This window comes from Ooceraea biroi, chromosome 12 (genome assembly GCF_003672135.1).
Source record: "Ooceraea biroi isolate clonal line C1 chromosome 12, Obir_v5.4, whole genome shotgun sequence".
NCBI classification, from domain to species: Eukaryota; Metazoa; Arthropoda; class Insecta; order Hymenoptera; family Formicidae; genus Ooceraea; species Ooceraea biroi.
The window spans coordinates 6,310,290-6,332,603 of NC_039517.1; the positions used below are offsets into that span (position 1 = coordinate 6,310,290).

Below are 22,314 nucleotides of genomic sequence, written 5' to 3' on the forward strand. Positions count from 1 at the left end.
TAAATAATATTTTATAATATTGGTATAAATCGTCTGTTTTATATTCTTTTCCTCTCTTATTATCCTAAGCATTTACTACATACAATGTAATCTTTCAATACATGTGAAAAACGCTTAAAATTAGCATTTTAATATAGTGTCAACATCCTTTGCAATGTAACAGACATCATAATGTTAAAATCTCAATTTTCATTTAATAGACACGTTAATCGTTTTTTTTCTATATTTCTTGTTTCTCATTCGTTTCTACGGAAATGTAATTAACTAAGTGCAATTATCGTTGCACAAGGAGCAAACTGCATTTCTTTAGGGAGATTAATTTTTAACTGCTTGTTTACGTGGGCGCTTTATCACAAAAAGCCAATTATTTTTTAAAAATATACTTTTATGCGGGTTTTTTCGCACCTCGGAGGAAAGCAATTAAGATCGCCCGACATTTGTTTGAATAATAATGCGAATATTGCGTATTACATAAAAATATAAATGCGGGTGATCCGATAGTGTACTGCTATCTCATTTTTTAATTAAAAACGATGGAAGTTTGTAGCGGAACTTTTAGGAATAAAAAGATTTTTGAACAAGCAATGCCCGCAAGATATCTAGTGCCTCTAAAATAACAACAATTTAATCATCATCTTCATTTATTTGTCGAATTGCCATTATATAAGGATGTTCAAAGTTTGATACTAAATGTGTCTATCTTCTTATTTTTTCAAAGTATTTATTTTTAGATAATAAGAGTATTAATAGTATGAAATTGATATAATGTTAATTTGACTATTTTAACTATTATCATAAATGGAGAAATTAAGTTTCTTCGTCAAGATTTCGGGAAAATATTCGCGAAGTGCTATTAAAGGCGCAAGTGTGGATTTGGCGAGAAAAATGTGTGTCAATAAATGGAATCAAGGAATTTCGACTATGTCGGCCTCCGAAAAAACAAGGGCTAAATGTGTAAATAATATTCTAATATCCGAGAAGTGTATAGTAAATATATATAGCACGTTTTTCATGAAAAATTATTGAAATATTCTTTGTACGAGGAACGACGTGGTATCGTTTAATTTAATCTGACAAAGTCGCAATCCGATTAATTTTCGATAAAGCGAACCCTTATAAAATGGACTATCAATTTTAATCCTTCGAAGTAGTTGCGCTATTAGTTAGCAAGTCCGTTTGTTTCGGGTCCTAGAAATAATTTAAATTCGTTTGGTTCTGTAAAACTACGAAATCGCATTAGTTTACTGAAGATTGTACTTGCAGATTCATGCTATTTCCATAGATATTTTATCAACGATCGGCGATTGTTGCTGCAACATCAATACTATTCTTTAAAGCTGATATGTCGCTAAAGCGAAATATGTGGGACAGATATTCAAATAAAATCATTATCGTTGTGCATTTATTCAAATTTAATGGTAACGCATTCATAGAGAGAAAACGCATATACGCGTAACGCGAACAAGAATCATTTTATACGAATAAATAATAAACTCTTACCAAAATTCATTAAAATAATACTCAATCTTGTTACGAGATACGCCTTCTGAAAATCAATCGTACCCTTAAATGTTTTACTCGTTTAGGCGGAAATAATCTACTTTATCTTTTATTGCCAAAGTTTCTCCCATCGGAAATATTTCAGAAGGAGAACATCGGCGCACAGTATATATCCGCATAATCACATCACGTTCATCGCAACAGGCGATTGGTGTAAATACATTAATATTTAATACTCACTTTCCTCTTCAGAAAGATCCTCTCCCAAGCATTGCAGCACCGCTCGGAGATCCGACGCAGTGATATATCCACGATTATGTTTGTCGAATACCTGTGCAACAAGTAAACAGAAAATCTTGATTAAATCTGAACCGTTGCGAGTTGTTGCGCTTTTTTTCAATTTGCGTGCGTATAAAATATTTTTACGAATTATATCTAAATCGTAACGTTGCAAAATTTCCGTCACATCGCTGTTCATACCGGAAACGATTCATTTTATGTATATATTAATTTTCCAGAAATCTTTAATTCGAATAATCGCGAATACAACGCGGGAGGAATCGATGTTTTCCCACGCAGCGTTTGTTATTACATGATTCCGCCGCTGAATCCCCACCGCGATCACGTAGCGCGTCCCGAGGGGAAAAATTCATCAAATATTATTTTTTTCCTACGAAAAATATTCCTCTTTTCGAGGCGAGGCTTGGCGTTCGCGAAGACGTTTCGCCTCCTCGCTTTTATTTCCGCTCATTAGTAAGCGGGAGCGTTCTGACGGGCGATGCCGACTTTCTGCGGCTAAAAATTCTCAGGAGGAGGCGAAGAGGGAATCACTCTTTCTTATTGTTTATCGCACACATACACACACGATGAATCATTCTAGTAGCGCAATTTGTACGAAATCGAAGCAAACAGACGCGCGAATCGAGTTGTGCGGGATCCTCCCTGAAATGGAACTGGGATTGATACTGCATCAGGCAATTGCTCTTTTCGGGACGTTTACGTCTGGTACCAACGCGATCACTCAGGTTGCCAGTAGCGGCAGCACCCTGTTCAATGATACTTCAATGTGTCCATTGCAGCTATTGGCGAAGAACATCGTCGAAAACGTCACATTCGAGGGACGATCGTTAATTCTTCATTTTCATTAAACTGTTTTACAAAGAAGTGTTTTGACGTGTTTTAACGTGGAAGTGCGCAGAGACACGGCATTGCAAGCGATATATTGTCGTGCACGGTATTGCTAACTCGCATTCGCATCGCCAGCTTGTTTCGCCCAGTTTGTTGCAGTTATATTAACGAGAAGTTATTGCAAGTGCGGCAATAGCTTAGGATGCATCGTCCAATCCTCTTGTTCGCCCGATATCTGTGATACGCCGAGTGGTACACGTCCTGTATCCCTTTGTAAAATCAAGTAGCTTACTCTAAACACAGCGAAATTACTGGTTTTCAGCGTGCAATTCAGTAGGATCAATTTCACAGAGCAACTATCACAAAATGCAGACTCGTAAAAAATTTTATTCCTTCTCTTATTCACATTTAAAATGTATTTCAGTATGATTTCATCGATATATTTTACACGCATGGAATCTAAAATATGTAGATTAGATCTCTCTATTTTGCCGATTGTAAATTTCAGAACGCGCATCTCATCCGCACGTTTCGCATAAAGATCAATGAAAGATCGAAGAACCGTTTCACGAGTTTATCTCTACACGATGTCATTATTTTTATACGCGTATTGAGATAACGTGAGAGCTAAATGATGAGACACATTTTCGCGGCAAGGCGCAAAGGTAACAGAGTAGATAGGCAGGTATTTGTCACATTTTCTCGCCGTGGAAATCACCAGAGTGGCACCGTTTCCGTCGAAAGTCAGGGGAGAAAGTGTCGGCCTGCCAAGGAAATGGGAAATAGAAGATTGGAAAAATGTCGTCGCCAAGGTAGAATCGTGCTAACTGATGTCTCGTCGTCGTTCTCATCACAGTCCTGGAACGGCCGTCACGGTCACGTTTCCCTAATGCGCCGGTGTCGGCCGAAGGAAATTGCAATCGGACGATCGTTACAGCAATTAGTAAATCATTTAGCCCGGTGACTATTCGATCGTTCGGTATGGCCAACATTAAGATTTGTCTGCACTACATCAATTTTAGTGTGGTGCAATCTTAGGAAATCTCCGATATCTATTAATTTAATCGCTAAAATTGATCGATTATAATTATATTTAATTGTAGATTAATTTTGATTATTATTATAAATTTTGTCATCCATTGGAAGAGTTGGAAAATGGTCCTATCTTTCTATGACTTTTTGTAAAGATATATTTTCTCGTTTTGCGACGGAAATCGATATCTGTCCGGGGGCACAAGAATGCAATAAATGTTATACGATTCTGCTTATAAAATAATGTGCATTGCAGGGCATGCATATCATGAAACATTCGTACGGATTTATGGACCCGAATAGCATATCTCGATGCTGCGAGTGAACTTCTTGTTATTGTCATTACAGTTTTGTTCTAGACGGACAAATCGGAGGATCACGCGGAAGTAAATCATTCTCTTTACCTTGGAAACATCCGTCTTGCTTGATAAGGGCCGCAGAAGTACGGTTACGCAATTAGCCATTCATTAATATGCTAATGTATACCAGGGACTTCCTTACATCTTTCGCGGAAGTAAAATTCAATGCAAAACTGCTCGCGCAGCACCTCACCGTCGTCAAATTCTCCCCCAAGTATTCTTTATTTCTCTTAACTTCGTTTTAAAAGTCGCTTTACGTTAAGCTTGGAGTCTTCGTCGAGGAACATCAGTATCCGTGTTCGCGCCATAATTCATGACGTTTTAAAGCATGAATTATGGCACCTGTCAAAGTCGTCGAGTGGTTGCTCCACTTTTCGTGTTATTCGCATCACGATTGTGGAAATCCCGAAATACACGTACGTTCGGTCGATGTTGGGGGGGAAAAAATTTGTACACGTTAGCCTCGGTGCTTTCTTCACTGACGTTTCGATGGTCACGATGGTCAAGCAGTTACTATATACGTATCTTCCGGCAACCCTCTTGCTCCCTTACTCTTTTGCACTCTCTCTTCGGCCCTCCCTGCGGCGACGCGCTCGATTGCCATTATTTGTTTTTGCACGTTTGCATTTGCCTGTGGCTGCATTCGTTTGCCTCGTTCTCTTTATCTTACAGGCTTCGTATTCGCTTACGCATTCGTCGGTGCATTGTTTGCTCCCTTTTGTTACCAAAGGGAATTGTTGCGATTTTTTGGATCATTCCGCTGCACGCGTACATTCTCCACGCTTTTATCTTGTACACTCGACCCGGTCCCAGTTATGGAAAACGTTTTATCGTTTTATTCGCAATTTTTGCGAAACGCGCTATCCCCGAAGTGATCGAGAGAATCATTGCGTGCCGGCACTTACGATTGATGTGTTCCCCCGAAATGGAAAGCTCTCGTGGAAATCATGGGGCCTCGATATAAGATAAATTTCGTTTAGATTATGAACAATACGTTATTTGGATATTAGATTTTATGAGATCTTGACGCGAGCATCTAACTCGGCAAGCGTCGTTTCTTTCCAGCTACGCACCATTTTCGGTCATTCTTTCGGACGAAAGTACAATTTTACTCTACCTTGCAAACTGAAACGAGCAGAAGAAAAAATCAGTTCTGTCAGGTAAATCAATTTCGCTAATTATTTTATGTAGTAACGCAATAGCGTTTTATATATGTAAATGCATGCACGCGTCTGAAAGAAAAGAAGCTTTGATAAAAACATTTACTGTTAAAGTTTGAAAGATACGCATAACGGATGCGAGCAGAATATTCGTTAGCGTTCGATTCACGTTCGGTTCAATTTGCCATGAGGCATTACAGAGAAAGTTTTAAATAAATTCCCGCGTTTGCTGCTCGTTCGTTGTTCGTTCGTTCGTTCATATATATCCACCTTTAGAGACGAGTACGATCGACAAAGGTAAGTGAGGATAAGGGAACAAGAGGAATTTCGACAATTGCAAAAAATTAATATTAGCTGCACGGAAACGTGTGTAAGTACGTCTGTGTGTACGAGGTGTATGGGTGTGAATGTTAATATAGCAAAAGATTGAACAATAAAGTGGCGAAGAATCTGATGAAGAATCCGACGAGGAATCCAATGAAAGGACACACAACGAGATCAAGAGTTTGCCTTTGTCGCAGAAACGAGGGCAAGTCTTGTAACTGGACGAGACACGCTTTCACCCCGTCTCAGGGATGTCGAGAGGACGTCGTCGGCGCGACGACGGGGACGGCGGGACGGAAAAATGTGACCGGGATGAGAATAAGCGCAGTGAATGGAACATGAATGCCGGCCGGGAATTTGTCGAACAAAACTCCGCCCTTCGTCAAGCGACGTCCGTCTTCCGGCGGAGAATAGCGGCGGAGGTGAGGAGGAGATCGAGAAGACGCGCCGGCAACAGTAACGAGACGTGTTGCGAATGTTTCGCAGCATCCGGCTCTCGGTTAATGGAGGGCCCGGCGCTTTTACGCGAAACCTGCACTTTCGGCGCACTCGGACACGGCTGCCTTTTACCGAGAGCAACGGGAAAGCTCTGAGATATATTCGCGGAGGAGTTGCAGCATCGCCCGAGACGAAATGTGCGCGCGCGCTAAAAGGAGGTGATCCAAGAGGGAAATTGGCGCGGCTCGTCTCGCCCCACGCGTATTGAGTTACGTACAGCGTGTGCAAGTTTGACGAGAAGAAGAACTCCCAACCGGTCATCCGTCGGTTTCATCATCCCCCCTGTCCTACGAGCGCGTCTCTTAAAGGCAAACACGGATAGAGGAGATTAGTAGAAAGTGGATTAATTAAGTCGCCCCGACCGCCGTCATATTTACTTACTAAAGTCAACGCGGTTTGACCTATTCATTTTCTTCGTCGCGAATCAATCCGAGGAGTATTTAGTCAACCAAAGTGTGCTCTTGAATGGGAACAATCGGTTAACGGAAGAAAAACAGACCTTATGCAGCGAGCGCGTTGCATTAAAACGTTACTGTTCCATATTCCGACCGCTGTTACTTTGCTTCGGCTTCGCCGCTCGAATTCAGGTTTTGAGCCACTTAGGTCCAATCTTTCGGTGTATTTCTAGGACAAAAGTTACAGATGCAATCAGGCTGTTCTATCGCGTGATTCTTTCATTGTCAGTCAAAATAAGCCGGAGCCACGAAGGCGTGGTATTAAGCGGCGCGACTGCGAAAACTCGCGAAATCCCAACACGACGATCGGATTTTAAATGCGTGAGCGAACGCATAAAGCTGTTCTCGGATATTCGGCGTCCGCGATTTAATTTAACAAGAAACGTACGTAAATTTAGTTTATTGTATCGTATAATTTAATATTTTGTACGCCACTAAATTGTAAATCTTTTTTTTTTAACTACAGAGTATTGTGTACCCGATTGAGAAACACGGCAAATCGTGAGAAGCAGACTCTAATAATATATAATTATTTATATATATATAATAACTAATTAATCAAAAATAAAATAATTAAATTCTTATTTAATATTAATTGATATTTTAATGTATAATAACTTATATTTAAAGAAGATAATTAATGTAAATTAATATTTAATGATATTAATAAACATTAATTTTTATATACAATTAAATAAATAGGATATTAAATTATATAAAATATTATGAATCTGATTATATAAATGTTTAAAATCCTAATTATCACCAATAACGTATATGATTGTTAATTTAATATTAATGTATCAGATTTTATATAATTTTATAATTATTATAAAATAAAGATAATTTTTATATTTTAGATTAATGATTATTTAATCTAATGATTAATAATCGATTTAAATAAGAATTAATTGTTTATTAACCATTAAATTGAATCAAGATGCGATTTCAATTAAATATCACTAACGGAAGTAGAACCTCTTAACTTTCCCTGATTGATGAATCATGGCAAGCGAATTATATCGGTTACCTAAGCAGCACGGGGAACTCATTTATTCCCGAAAGCGATTGCGTGGAGGTGCGGTACATCTCTAATCAAGATAAAACTCGAAGAGGGATCGGTGGATTCCAAAAAGTGGTATAATCGTGTCGGTTTGATCTATCCTCATGATTGCATCACGTGCGAACTGCCGGAGACAAAAGTTTTCTTCTTCTGGCTTTCCTTCTTTTTCTCCTTTTTGCTTCCCCGAAAAAACCTGCCTTGTTCTCCTGAACGTGTAGGTGGGAATTCCTCCCACGGGAAGGAATAAAAGGATGTAACGACCGTAGAAGAATCTAAAGTAAATCTTGCGAATACCGCGAACTCCAGCGACGTGACTTCGCCGAGCGTATAGAATCCCCATTCACGTGCGACAAGAAGCTCGATGAGTAATAATCGAGATCAGCTGACGTTCGTCGCTTCGTCGCCACTCTTGGCTGCTCAATCTTAATAAGCCTTCCGAGATTTAGTGACTTAATGGAATTATTATAATCGCTCCCACTCGAGAAGATGAGCAAATTAGGCTGCCTTATCGGCGTCACTTTCTGCTGCCGTCCTCTCCCAGTTTGCCGAAAATCAGGGTGCGTCAAGAATCCGAAGTTTCCCCAGATTATGTCGGGAACCAGCACACGCCCGAATGAAAAATTCACCCGGAAGTGTCTCGGCGCCTTTTCCGCTCGTGCAAAAACGTAAAACCGAGACGAATTTAATCGAAAATCTGATGAAGGTCCGCCTTAAGATCTGCCGCGTAGATTGAAACGTAAAATCCGCGACGTGTTCAAGCTGAAGAAGAAGAAGAAGAAGAAGAAAAAAACGAAAACTCGGTGTGCAAAGTGAGTTCCCGGACCATGGATCGCGCTCGACTGTGCTTGTTACACGATTTACGACACTTATACGACTGTTCCGACGTTCTCCCGGGGATTTTCGATTCGCTCAGAATGCCGAAACATGCTTGTCTTACTGGAAATCGAGGTCAGAGCGGGAGAATTAGATCCGTGACTCCGTAAAATCAAGTGTCGCACCTCTTTCGCGGCCGGATAGGAACCACCGGATGGGTGACCTGCTGATCGACTGGCCTGAACGAATATCGGTATACTTGTAGTAGAAACGTTCAATCGCACGGACTCAGCGCACTCCTGGAGAAGCCGACACTGCGTGTCCTCCGCCACCCGGTTATCCTCCTCTTTCCATTTTCGACAAGGATCCATTCGCGTATATCTTTACGAATTTATCTCGCGCGGCACTTTTCCTCCGTAGATTTATTTTCTTCATCCCAGATCTTTCTGAAAACTTTTCGTAAATCCCGTTCTCTAGATGTACATCTTTTCTTGCACGCACGTGTCTACTCGTTTCGCAGTTTCGCAGTCCGCGTCTACGCAGATACTGTTTCAAGTCGAATCACGTACCAGGATCACGTACAAGTCCATCTAAGGAGGCTCACGTATTTCACGCGATCGATTACAGTTGCAATCAATATTTTATCTGACGGACTGCAAACGCATCTTTCTGTCGACAGCCCGGGAAGCTGTATTAAGCACAGAGTATTTCGCACTGATCCTGTTTCATCCGTAGTTTGACGTAAAGCGAGAGATACGCGCATGACGGGCAGATGCATTATTCATACAGGAAAATCTTCGCTGACAACAAGTGTAGGAAAACGCAAAGTTTTATGATTCTTTTATCTCCCGTTTTGCGCTCATAAAGTCAGCGTATAATCGCGATACAATGTTTTTACTGCGTGCGACCACCATCTGGATGTCTGATAAAATAAGCCGGAAATCTGTCAACCGTCGCATTTCTCAAGAACATATTTCGCACACGACTTTCCGGTAAAGAGAAAATCAATTTTGTCTATTTTTGTATCAAGATACATGATCCAAAGTTAAATATCAGCAGTGAAGAGCGTAATACACAGTAAAATGGATTTAAAAATCTGCTACTTCTTATATCGCGTTTTTTTTAAGAAAAAGAGAAAAATTCCTTAAGGCTGCTCGCAGTCTGCATGCAATTTCGCTTGAAGCAGCGCAAATATATATGCAATTTCTACTCAAGCCATTTATCGAGCCGCTTACATATACAACAGCGTATGTATTTCATGGCGTTCTCATGGCATTCTCGTTTCTCGCTGCGTGGAAAGAAGAGGCACTAGGTAAAGATCTCTTTTATTCCGCGCCTCGCATCTTTCCACGTGGCATTTTAAGCAACCCTTATTATTATACATAAATACTATCCGCGGTTATTGCGCTCGGTGTCATCGAGCTCTATACATTTTTCACATTTGTGATAAAACGTGGTAAACGTGCCGGAAATTTTGACGAGGGGACAAGCGACGCGGGATTGGAATTTATTATGAAGGGATCGAAGACTGCACTCTCCGAGGACCATTGAGCTTTAATGTTTTAGACCCTGCCGATTCCTATTTCATGATCTCCGCAAATACAATCTCGACAAGCCATTCTTGTAAACCGTGTTTCCTGCGAAACTGCGAAGGAGATGCTGTTTATAGATGCAAATGAGCCACTAATAAAAATGCTAATAAGACTGCATTATTGTCACCGCGATATCGCAGCGTGCAAGATAAAAGAAACGTCAACAATAGAAGCTGTCGACAGCTGCGTGAAAGAAACTGTGGGACAGTGTTAATTAAATGACGGCGATCCTAACCGCCATTCAGCCGTGAGGCATCAGCGGAAAACTTATTAACTTAATGCGTAAAATATGCATAGAACACCCGAGTCTTTACAGTGTACGTCGCGGTCACATTACGAAGTTTCGCATTCTATGAGCAGCGTCATACTTTAAGGAATCGCCAGAGCGTGGTTTGCAAGTTGGGTGTCTTGGCTCGCAGGTCGAAAGGGATCGGCTCCGATCTCTCTCTTTCCTCGTTTAAGAATGTTGGGGCAAATCCTCTCGCCTCCATCGTGGAAGTTGACTGAAAACGATCCCAGTAATCCGATCGAAAATTGCCCGATCCGCGAGAGATATGCCACGGTCGATGCTGGTGCGCTTCGCTTACGTAAAAGGTCGCTGTTGGAATTTATTTTATTTAAGGTCCGCATCCGGACCAATCTCGGACGAAGGAGCTGCTGACTATCCGGAGATTCAAATGAAACAAACCACGCGAGATTGCGTTCTCTTAAGTCACTCACCCGAAAAGCGTCCCGCAATTCTTGCTCTTCCTGATGCTGATCCGAGGCAGCAGCCGTGCTTGCGCCGATGTTGCTGACTATCTCGACGAATTCCTCGAAGCTGACATTACCGTCACCTGGAGAAAATCGTAAAGTGTGATAGCGTGGGAATCATCAAACGCGATAAGATATACGTTTTATAGCGCGCATATCGAATCGGTCCCTTCGAATGACGTTTCATCTGCAAGATCTGCGGCAGATCTGAAGATTCGGAGGTCACGCAAAATTACCGAACGATATTTAACGTTCCGCGGTAACCATTCCTACGTGAGATACTTCAGGGTGAATAACGAGGTATTCTAGTCGCATAGAACGGCAACGATAAATCCCACAATCTTTCTAATTAAACGCACGATTTAATTATGCATGCGCGACAGAGAAAGCTCTGATTGCATAGAAAGAGAAAACTTTCTTCGTTTTATTTAAATGCCGGACCAGCAACTCTGTTGAGCGTATTCAGGAAGGCTGAAAAGCCTCCCTGATTAAACAAATTAAATCATTCTTGATGTAAGTAGTGGGTATGTTTTAAAATTCTTTTAGCATTGTCTTTTCTAACGAACGATTATTATACGAACGTGTAATCGAACACATCACGTGACTTCCTTTTGTGGCTTCTCTCTCGTGTTAAATACAACCACCGTGACATATACAGATGCGCCATACATTTATCGGGTGATCTATGTCGATCCAAACGCGCGAGAGATCTTCCCCGCAATCCCGTAAAGTAGTTTCGCGACGTAAATGCCTTCCATCCTCTTAAGCGACCACGCAACCCCTTTATCCCGCTACGCGCCATAATAAGAGGGAAGTACACGGCAATATTCGCACAAAGGCATAAGGGAAGAGTGGTCGAGAGCGAGAGTGCAGGAATGAACGAACTTTACACCTCGCGATATCCATAGTAATGCCCCTGATGGAAATTTCTTTTCGCGGGTAAACGCGGTTTCTTCCTCGTCACTTTTAAGAGAGTTTTTAGTTGGATGAGCGATAGACGGCGAACAGCGGATTCTTAGTTGTCGGGCTGCCGGTGAGCACACTTAATTACGGTCTCTCTGCTCGTATAACGCTTACCATTAACTCGCGAGTTTTCCTCCTCAAAAAGAGCTATTGTAATTCTTCCATTTACGACGTCGGTTTAATAAATATTAAAACCGTCGGCTTTTTTTATCATGATTTAATATTTCTTCCGTGCATAGAAACGTGTGTCTGATTTCGTTTATATTAGCTAAAATCTCCTGCGTTTCGCCATGTTAACGTTACGAGACGAAAAATTCATCGAGCTCGCGGAAACAAATAACGGGGCATGCAACGACGCGTACCAATTGCGGCCGACGAAAATCGAATTGGCGGATCGAGCAACGCGCGAGAATATCCGCGGGGGAAATAAATCGCAATCCCACTCTGGACATCACCCGCGCGAAGGATGTCCGAACAATTCTGTACGACCGCGACTGCATAATTTGCATAATTTGCCCGACGTTTAAATAAACGCACGTTGCTCGCGCGCTTAGTGCAGTTTACAATTCATTCCGCTGCCGTTAACCATCTCCAAACAAGCTAATTCTCGTTCAACTGCTGGCGGATCCCCGTTAGGCCCGTTCCATGATTGTGTGTACGGTGATGAAGTCACGTATTATACAGTAATTACAAGTTTACTAGATGCACTCGCTAATCACGAGGAAGATTGAAACCTAGAGGTTGCAGCGTCAATTATAGAATGGAAAACAATCATGAAACGCGATAATGCTATAAATTAACACTGTAACGTAGCTTTCATGTGTTAATCTGACAGGCAGAGTGCATCCGTTTTATACAAATCTATATTACTCCCAACATTAGTGAGTGGTGGCATAAATGTCAGGTTGTTCCAACTGAAATTTTCGTACGACACAATGGAGCAGTTAATCCACGGTTCCCCACTTTTCCCGATAAAATATAAAATCGAGAGCGATTACACGCCTCGGCGTGCCTTTTGCTGGGACAAAAAGTCGAAGCTTCATTCGCAGCGCGCCACGCCTCCCTAGGATTTCCGGCTGTAGACGTCGTACGCGTCGGCCTAAGCGGATTTTAGCCGGGATAAACGCCGATGTATAAACGGGATTTAGCCGACGATAATGCCGAAGGGGATAGCAGTAGAGGGAGGAGACGGGGAGGGCGAGAGCGTCGCCTTGGGATTTCGCGTGCATGTATGCGCGCGGCCTGACTTTGCAACCCTTCCTTTCTGCGCCTCCCCGTGCACCGCACGCGCGACGTGCACGTGCGTGCGAGGGTGCGCAAGCAGCGCACGGACGCGCGCGTGTCGGCATCCGCGCGAGATAACTCGCGAGGCGGTTGCACGAGCGGTTCCGAGCGTGTAAACGCGCGGCCACGCGATAACGATTCCTACCTGTTCTCTAACGCGCGAAATATGGGAACATAAAGTATACCGTATCCCGTGGACGTGTGGCGAACGTGAAGCATGCTCTCGCCAACGAATTTGTCGGCGATAAAATTCCGCGGCGATAATTTACGATGCGCGCTAAGTTTTCGTGAACGTGACTACCTTCGTCTTTCACTGGCATCTTTTGCGTCGTTCTATTGGCGTTTCCCGCGTGTCGCATTACCGTTGAGCAAGCGGACGTCTTCATTTGCGTAACAAGAGATTCCGTTCGCAGCGGCTTACCGCGAATCCCGCCAAGCTTTCGGTCTACCGTCGAGTCGGCGTAATTTTAAGTAAAGGAGTACGTTAAAATTAAAGAGAACCACTGCAACGGCAAATTATGTTGTGTGTAAATGGTTTTCTGTTTAATTCTATTGGGTCAGTCAAAAAGTTCAATTTTCAATTTTCAAAACGTCACAAAGAGGTAATATAGGCAACAATGTCTGTATCATAGACAATGTCCAATCAATGAATGAATAATTCGTTTCTACTGAATGCAATAAAGTACACTTTGATGCAAAAATCGAACATTTTGACTGACTCAATGTCATTAATTACAACAATCTTCTGTCACGGGAATTTCGAGAAACCCATAACTACGCACGCAATTAAGCGATGCACAGCGTTGTGCAGCGGGTTTGGCTTTTTCAGAGGCGGTCAATTATTCGGAATGGTAGCGCGAACAAGCAATTGCTGGGCGTTCGCCCGTGTGGAGTCTCACGTAGAATTAATCAATAGCAATTACGATTATCGATCTGTTCTACATAATTCCCGGTTCCATTTCCATACGCGGGAGAAACGGCTGGTAGGCGCTGCTACGTGTGCATGACAGGAACACACGGCACACAGGGGCATCTACCCCCCACACACACACGTACGCACAGACAGGCGGACGTGTCCTGTAGCCCTGGGCATTTTCTGATAGCACGGATTCGTCGCGTGTATTATACCGTGTATTACATGCCCCACGTACGTACGTATGCACGGCCATACAAATTGACCGCGTGTTGCGATACGGCCACCGGGATTCCGGCTGAATTCCATAGACGTAACCCGAGGAGCGATCGGAGATGGGAATCGTGCCAGGTCGAAATCGCTCTGCACGCCTTCGAAGGAGCCCGGACGGATCAATCATGCAACCCGGTAAGAAGCCCACGGCGTTGGCATATTACGGATTTCACGGCCACGTGTTCCGCATATCCAGCCGAAAACGCTCTCGTTTTTCGTTCGCCGTAACGCGACGCCGCGCGACCGGCGGCCCGCGGAACTGTGTTACACGAGAAACGTGTAGTCGATTAGCTTCGTTTTGTGTCGCGCGTATCACACGACCGCTCGTCCGTTATCCGTTTACATCCGTTGCTCTTCCTTGCTTGCCCGCACCTTTTTTCCCTGCTGCCGCTGTCCGTTCAGTCGTTAAAATTCTCATTAAACTCGCGCCAACACAACGATCTCGCTTTTACGCGGAGCCGATGCGACTCTAGCGGCTTTCGTCGAGCCAACAAAGGCATCAATTACGTAACGAGCAGTCCCGACAAAAATCGCCGTCTTCCTGTGAGGGAAGATTTTCGATTTCCGATCGACGTCTGATTCGACGATTCAACGGTCGGCTCCCCCTGTATCAAGATGATGATTTCGACGCCGTTCCAAACGCGCCACTGCAGGATTTGCCACTTGCATCCCTTCGCATTCCGTCCGTCCGTCCGGAATTCTCGACTGTCATGCGGGATTGCAGGTCATTTCCTTTTCGTTTGTTAAGTATCGCGTGGATGGCTGGAGAGATCCACTTCCACACACGACGGAATTTAATTCTGGCGCGGACACTCGCGCGCTCGAGGACATGATGCCGCCGGGCTGGACCCGTGTATGTAGGAGGCCACTCGAGGAGAGTCCGACGTGCTTCCCTCGCCTTTTGTTCTTCTCGATTTCAAATATCACCGTGCGGAAAACAGCGCTAAATTGTAAACAGCGGGATATGCCCCTGATCCAGGATCTCTCGCATCATCGACGGGGTGAACTTTAATTACGTCACGTTATCCTCACCCTTAAGAGAGAAAACGAGAGAGAGAAATATACAGACTAAGAGAGAGGGACGGAAAATGGGAGAGAAAGAAAGTGAAGCAGAACAACAATATGCAAGGTAATCTGGATTGCGATACGTCGAGAGACCGATGGAAAACGAAGGCGATCCGTGAAAACCAGACGGTATTTGCGGAACGTTATTAGTTTTCGTCGATAGGAGATCTACCGTGCGCGTAGATCGATCGGCGCATCGCGGTATCCGCGATGATGCATGCTCCCGGAGAATTAAATCGCGAAATAAAAGCGATAGGAAGACGAACGTGCGCGGAAGTTGGATGGCTGGCTGCAAACCCGATCCGGATACTGTATGTTTTCGAAACGAAACGGTAATCTTCCGGCAACAGAGGAACGAGGGGAAGCGTACGTGGAAAATATGAGTCAATTGTAGTCGCGGAAGCGTTCGTTTTTAATTGCCAGGCACTGAAAGTGCGTTGCAGAACGAGCAGATATTAAACAGTGATCTATGTCATATTTTTTTAATATGTCATGAAAACGACGAGGGAAAAATACGACGCTCTCTCTCCCTCGTGAGGATAAATAAAAAATAAACCCGCGACGAAGCACCGACAGTTATTAAAGCCAATTTGTGTGTGTATATGCTTTCGTTTTTTCTCTGAAAAATAATTGTTGTTTCTAAGGACGTAAAATATAACATCTCTTTCGTCGATTTTGTCATATCAGTCACTTATCAGTCGCCAACACGTATCAAAACTTGTTCCAACTTGCTCATCGTATTCTCAATCTGCGGCTAACCGTTACGTATTCCTGGTGCAGCGTAATACCTGTGATTGCGATAATTTTGACCGCGAGTACACTTTGTACGTGACATTATCCACGGTCCTATCAGGAATCACGCCAGCAGGAAGATTCCGAGGAACCGGCGATACGTAGGCAGCTGTGTAGTCCGCCCCGATTCGCTCTGATACGAAACGGACAATAATTTAACTTTGCATCCGCGTGTTGTATCCGATCTGCAACTCGTGGCCGCGTGGGAGAGGAAAATCGCGACTTATTTACAATTCCTGTCAAATTCGCGGGCATTTTATGCAGATTTATGCGGCCACGGTAAAACACAATAATAATTTACGGCGTCGCGCTTGTAACTGCGCGGTTGCATGTGGGCGAGAATGCTGTAACACGATCGGGGGTTGCATGAATCTTTGAAGAGGGAATCGCTACTCCCCGGGCACCCGCTTGCTTCCCGAGTACGTGCCGGAACTTCTTGAAACTTTCGCTTTTGCGGCAGTGGAACGACGTCAAATGGTTCCGTTTACCGCGACGAGATCGGAAGTGGGCCCGAAACGGTCGGAGGGTCTCGCAGAGTCACGGAGCTCATTCATGGGAAATAAGACGGTCGGTGATCTTCCCCGAGTAACTCAAACAGCGGATAGCGCGGTATGGCTGATTGCTTCATCGGTACCTAAAGTCACCCGAGACTCCAAGTTTCGATCAAGGCGAACCCATGGTATCGTGAGATGGCAGTTAAAACGTGACTCCCGCGTATCTCCCTTTTCTCCCTGCGTCTCTTAAAGTATCTTAAAATTCTGGCGGCGTCAATTCATGCGGATGGCATGTCAAAAACGTCGCAGCTATCGCGGTGCTCCATGAAGCTGCCGAGATCTAATTCCGGTATAATTAAACACCATGACCCGCCTTTTGCTGGCATATTTAACACGGATAGCCTGCACCATCGATGTGCTCGCACAGGAACATACGTGTATACAGGTGTACGTGTGTGCATGTATGCACTTAGATTTATTGGGTTGTTCGGAAAGTAATTTCGTTTTTCACAAAGCGATGTCGTTAGTCGCGTTCCTCGATACTTAACCTTACTCTAAGCGGCAAATTCGTTTTATATTTTGACAACTGACATTTCAGACGTCATTTAGTATCTTACTGTGTTGCGATCTGTCAAGTAATTTTTGTTTGGCATCACATCAAACATGGAAAATCAAAGTGAGCATTTTCGTAATATTTTGCTTTTTTACTACCGAAAGGGTAAAAATGCAGTGCAAGCGAGAAAAAAATTGTGTACCGTATACGGAGAAGATGTATTGAGTGAACGTCAGTGTCAGAATTGGTTTTCGAAATTTCTTACTGGAAATTTCGATTTGAAAGATGCACCACGTTCAGGTCGGCCAATTAAAGCTGATGACGAGAAAATAAAGGCTCTGGTGGATGCAAACCGTCGCATAACAACACGCGAAATTGCTGAAAAGTTAAATTTATCGAATTCGACCGTTTACGATCATTTGAAACGCCTTGGATTCGTTTCAAAGCTCGATATTTGGGTTCCACACAATTTAAAGGAAATTGACTTGATTCGACGCATTACCATCTGCGATTCATTGTTGAAACGTGAAGAAAATGAACCATTTTTGAAGCGAATCATAACTGGAGATGAAAAATTGATTGTTTACAACAATGTTAAGCGAAAACGATCATGGTCCAGGCAAGATGAACCTGCTCAATCGACATCCAAGGCAGATATTCATCAAAAGAAGATCATGCTTTCTGTATGGTGGGATTGGAAGGGAATCGTATTTTTCGAGCTACTACCAAGCAACCAGACGATTGATTCGAAAGTGTATCGTCGTCAGCTGGATGAATTTGATGCTGCCATCAAGCAGAAGCGACCAGAATTGGCGAATAGGAAAGGTGTCGTATTCCATCACGACAATGCCAGACCACACACAAGTTTGGTCACTCGCCAGAAGCTTTTACAGCTTGGATGGGATGTGCTACCACACCCACCATACTCTCCTGATCTGGCACCATCCGATTACCATTTGTTCCGGTCTCTACAAAATTCTTTGAACAATGTAAACTTCGATTCAAATGAAGGCGTCAAAAATCACTTGCTTCAATTTTTTGTCAATAAGGAGAAGGGCTTCTATGAGCGTGGAATCTTAAAGTTGCCAGAAAGATGGCGAAAGATAGTGGAACAAAATGGCCAATACATCACTGAATAAAATTTTTTCTAAATATGAAAAAACCGCCTTTCATTTTTCCTTGAAAAAACGAAATAACTTTCCGAACAACCCAATAGATAGCGGTAATTACCGCTACGGAGAGTGTCCCTCAGTGTCTCCGTTTCGGAATACGTTCGGAGTCTAATATCGCACGGCCGCCTGCATCGGATGAAAACGCCAGCGTGAAACGTACGCGCGGACATTCCGCCGCTTTGCTCTGCTCACAGAGGGAGAGAGAGAGAATCGAGCGTGCATTCACGGTCGCGACGGAACGCCGATGGGGCAGATTGGCTTCGTTTCCATTTAACTCGCTCTGTACGGAGCGGCGTGGACGATGTATCTGTAATTACCCGTTTAGAAACTTTAGCCGCTATTTCGTCAGATATCGGAATTATGCGTCCTATTGAGAGAAGGAGCGAGACGAATGAAGAGCGCCTGTATGCACAGTGGCCGTGGTGAACTGTGAATGTACTTTACACAGCCGCAGAATTCTAGGCGATCTTGCACGGCCAACTAATTAAAGCTACTATTAAAACTGTGAAAGAGTTAATCGCGCGAAAGGAGAAACAGATAAACTTCCTTCCGGCATCTGGATACCGCTTGTTCCACTTTCCTCGGCCGCGAGTGCATCGATTCCGAGGATTCAGCGTTTACTGCTTAATGGAATTCTTTCCGTCAACTCGCTAATTTATCGGATTACAAAGAAAGTACGATAAAAACAGACAAGTAGGCATACGCAAACTTACTTTCAGGAAAGATCGATTGGTTCGATAGAAGACGAGCGTCTTCTTCCACCGCTCGCGATGGCGCGTGAGTTCTCGTCGATGAGGCCATGGACGAAAAACGTTAACCACGCTAATCACAGCAGTAACGATAATGATAATAACGGCTGCGTAACGATAACGACCCGCTATTACTGTAAACGTGACGTACAATGACTGTTTTAAAGGAATCATTTTCGTGCAATGTTAAGTCAAACTTGCCGCTGTTATATTCTCTGGAATAAAATTCTGTTGGAGGAACTTGGTGGTATATTGAACAAATTCTGCACTGCGATAAAAACGAATGAACTCATATAATTGCAAATAGTTACGGAATAATTTTAGCGCAAAGGGGAAAGTGCATTGTGCTTGTAATCGAATTTTATATTGACATTATGTTAATACGTTCAAATGGTACTTCTGAATGTAACGGTGTGTATTGATCGTATCAATGGGATACCTCCTTCGCAATCTAGGGAAATGAAATTTTTTACAACAAAGAAACTGAAAAAATCTCAAAAGTTTGCACACCATCGATTTGATAGTATAGCGAAGTTCTTAGCGAAGTTCTCGCTGATCTCTTCTCTGTTTTTTCCCTTTCTTTCTTAGCAACGTATCCTCTTAACTACGATCTCCAAGCAGCACAGATTTAGGTCAAGAATTCATTTTTATAAAAAACGCAGATACGAGAAGATACAGCGCATATGAGGATTCCGAGATTCTCGCAGCGCCAGAAGCAGAAATAGAAATATCATCGGTGGAAACATCCTATCTGAAATGACGAACATCACTTGCGACGCGCGTGGCATTCTTCTTCCTCTTCCACAGTTTTGCCCGGCCGTCAAGAGTTCCGATAAAATCGCGGAGGGAAGTAACGCAAGCAGATCGCACGGAACGATAAAGTCAATGTGGCGCGTAGGGACGGATAATTTCACGCGCGGTTCACACGACTCGCGATCGACGACGACAGTTCGCGAAACTAACCGGTATTGCAACGGTACGTCGAGCGCGGGGTGAACGGTTCAAACGGGAAAGTAATTTCCCTCGGAAATATCCGAGGGGAATGAGAGGCTCCACGTTCGCGAGGAGACCGGCGATTATCGTCGCTTCTCGTCGCTTCTTTTTGCCCGCCGCGGGGTCGCTCGTTCGGCTTTTTTTACAATCGCGATTTTCGGCCCCCAGGAATATTCCTCGTCTCCGTGCCGCTCCGTTAAATCTCTCTCTTTTGACTGGCCACCGCACGGAACATTAGCCCCCGAGGTCAGAGTTAAGGGTTAAACTTGGAAATCTCTTTCGCCACCGGTTTAATCCCCGGTTTAATTCTCGGAATTATCATCATTTTCGGCGATCCGCTAAAAAGCGGGGTTGCTTTTCGCATGGAGCCCTAACTCGCGTGATAAATCCTTCGTGGTGAACCGATTCACCACTGCGATGTAATCATCTCGCCCTTCGAGCACGCGCGAGCTTCGATTTGCATCCGCAGTGTGTCCGCGCGGATTTTAATAATCGCTTCACGCGCGACTTTCTGTCGCGAGCGCGGTTCGAAAACGTTACTGTTTCCCCAAAAGCTCTTTTTTCGAGGCTTTTTTCCAGGGTGTAACGAGTGGTCGTATTTCACCGCGGATTTTCCTCCGTAATTCCCCTGATTACAGGGGAAATGACTGGTAATAGCCGGCCACGCTGCCTGAGCGGACTAGCAACAGGTACAAGGACTTGCAGCATCCGGCATCAATACCCGGCCGACCCGCTTCCGGCTTGTATCATCAGCAGCAAATACTCGATGCGGAAAAGTATCGGGTCGTTGCATATAAACATTGAATCCCGAGAGATCCAATTTTACGGACAATTTTTATAATCTCATCACGGAAATCAGTTATAGTCTGATGATTGCATTATTGTTTATTACTTTTATTCAATCAAAATAATCCTAAATAAATAATTAGATCTCTAAAATGTGCTAATAATAACATTATCGCTCGTTACTTGGCAGAAAAATCGACGCTAAGAAAGCATTTTAAAGACTTCACGTTTTACAAAATTACTTGTACCTTCTCTGTGACCCAGCCGGTGCTCATTTTATCGGAAAAGCTGCTTTCCGCGCCGAAAAGTATTTTGATGATGGAGGCAACATCGGAAAAGTTTCAGACAGCGTGGTTTGCGCACCGTATACGACGTGGTGCGCGGTACTTCCAGCGGCCGAGCTCGTTTGTGAAGAGTATTGATACGGGTTTAGGATGCACAAGCCCTTCTGCCGAATAGTGAACGTCACAGCTACGAACACCGGGCACCCGTCTAACTTCAGAGAAAGCCTGAAAGCGCATTGGAACGAAGGGGATGTTTCATAGATCCTAAAGATCCGAAGGTCGCACGGAGTAACGCGGGATTGGATACAGCGGCGTAAAGGGATGGAGATGCTTCGGGCGAAGGTGAAGGAGAACTCGCGAGATCAATCGGGTCGACAGGAAGAAAGAAAGGAAGATGTACGAGATCGACCATCGCCGAAACATCCATCCATAATAAAAAGTTGCCTTCCAAGCTGGAAACGGGCCGTTGTTGCGCGACGCGCGGAAATTAGCCGCAATTAGGGACGATACCGACGAAGAACGAGGGATGATACCGAGAAAGCAAATGGAAGGACTGGTAGGTGGAAGAAGGATCGTGGAAACGTGTGGAAGCACACGAGAGAAGATGCCAAAGTTTAGGCGATGTGGGGTGAGTTTTAGCAGCTCGCTTCGCTTGACGCGACACGCAACAGCAGGATATACGGGTACCGCCTGCTTTCCGATTATTTCTTAATTCCAACACTGACGATGCGCCTCGCGGAGTATAGAAATAGCGCGACACGAATCAGCGTTATTATTTGGGTAGCTTCGCGTCGAGGTTTTCTTAAAGCTGCTGTATTGCGTAAATATTTGCAAGTTAAAAAGTGAGAATTCGTCATTGTCACGTCACGTGAGCTCTTCTGCGCTACTATATCGTATAAACGATAGAGTTAATAAAGATTTATTTATGAATTTGAAGATCCGATAAAATTTCAAAAACGAACAGAAGCGAGCTGACGTTTGCAAATTTTCTTCGTTATGTATTTTCATGTCTACATATTTTATTCGTGAATATTCATTGAACTCGGTGCTCGTATTTTTTAATTGATATTGTATAAACCATTAGGTATATGTAATCTATATTCACTTAGCGACACGTGGTATATGGAGTGGAATTTTCAAAACGCGTGGCTTGCAGGAAAAATAGCAGATATGATAAAATTTTACATACAACTGTCGATGATCAAAAGTCGAACGTTTTGTTAAAACGCAACATTTAAATCTTTATCAAATGATTAAAATATTAAATTACGTGTTAATTTAATGTTGTTTTCGTTTTTATCAGTTTCAATCGTTGC

At 43.5% G+C, this 22,314-nt stretch overlaps 1 protein-coding gene across 4 annotated transcripts in view; it reads right to left on the bottom strand.

The window, feature by feature from the left end:
• Positions 1-22,314, bottom strand: part of LOC105280538 (calmodulin) — a 55,087-nt gene that overhangs the window by 3,035 nt on the left and 29,738 nt on the right. For all 4 annotated transcript variants that reach the window (XM_011341153.1, XM_011341155.3, XM_026974133.1 and 1 more), the window contains exons 4-5: positions 10,645-10,760; positions 1,741-1,831 (exon numbers count right to left, since the gene is read on the bottom strand). In XM_011341153.1, the coding sequence (XP_011339455.1) occupies positions 1,741-1,831; positions 10,645-10,760 (207 nt within the window). The remainder of the gene's footprint in view (positions 1-1,740; positions 1,832-10,644; positions 10,761-22,314) is intronic.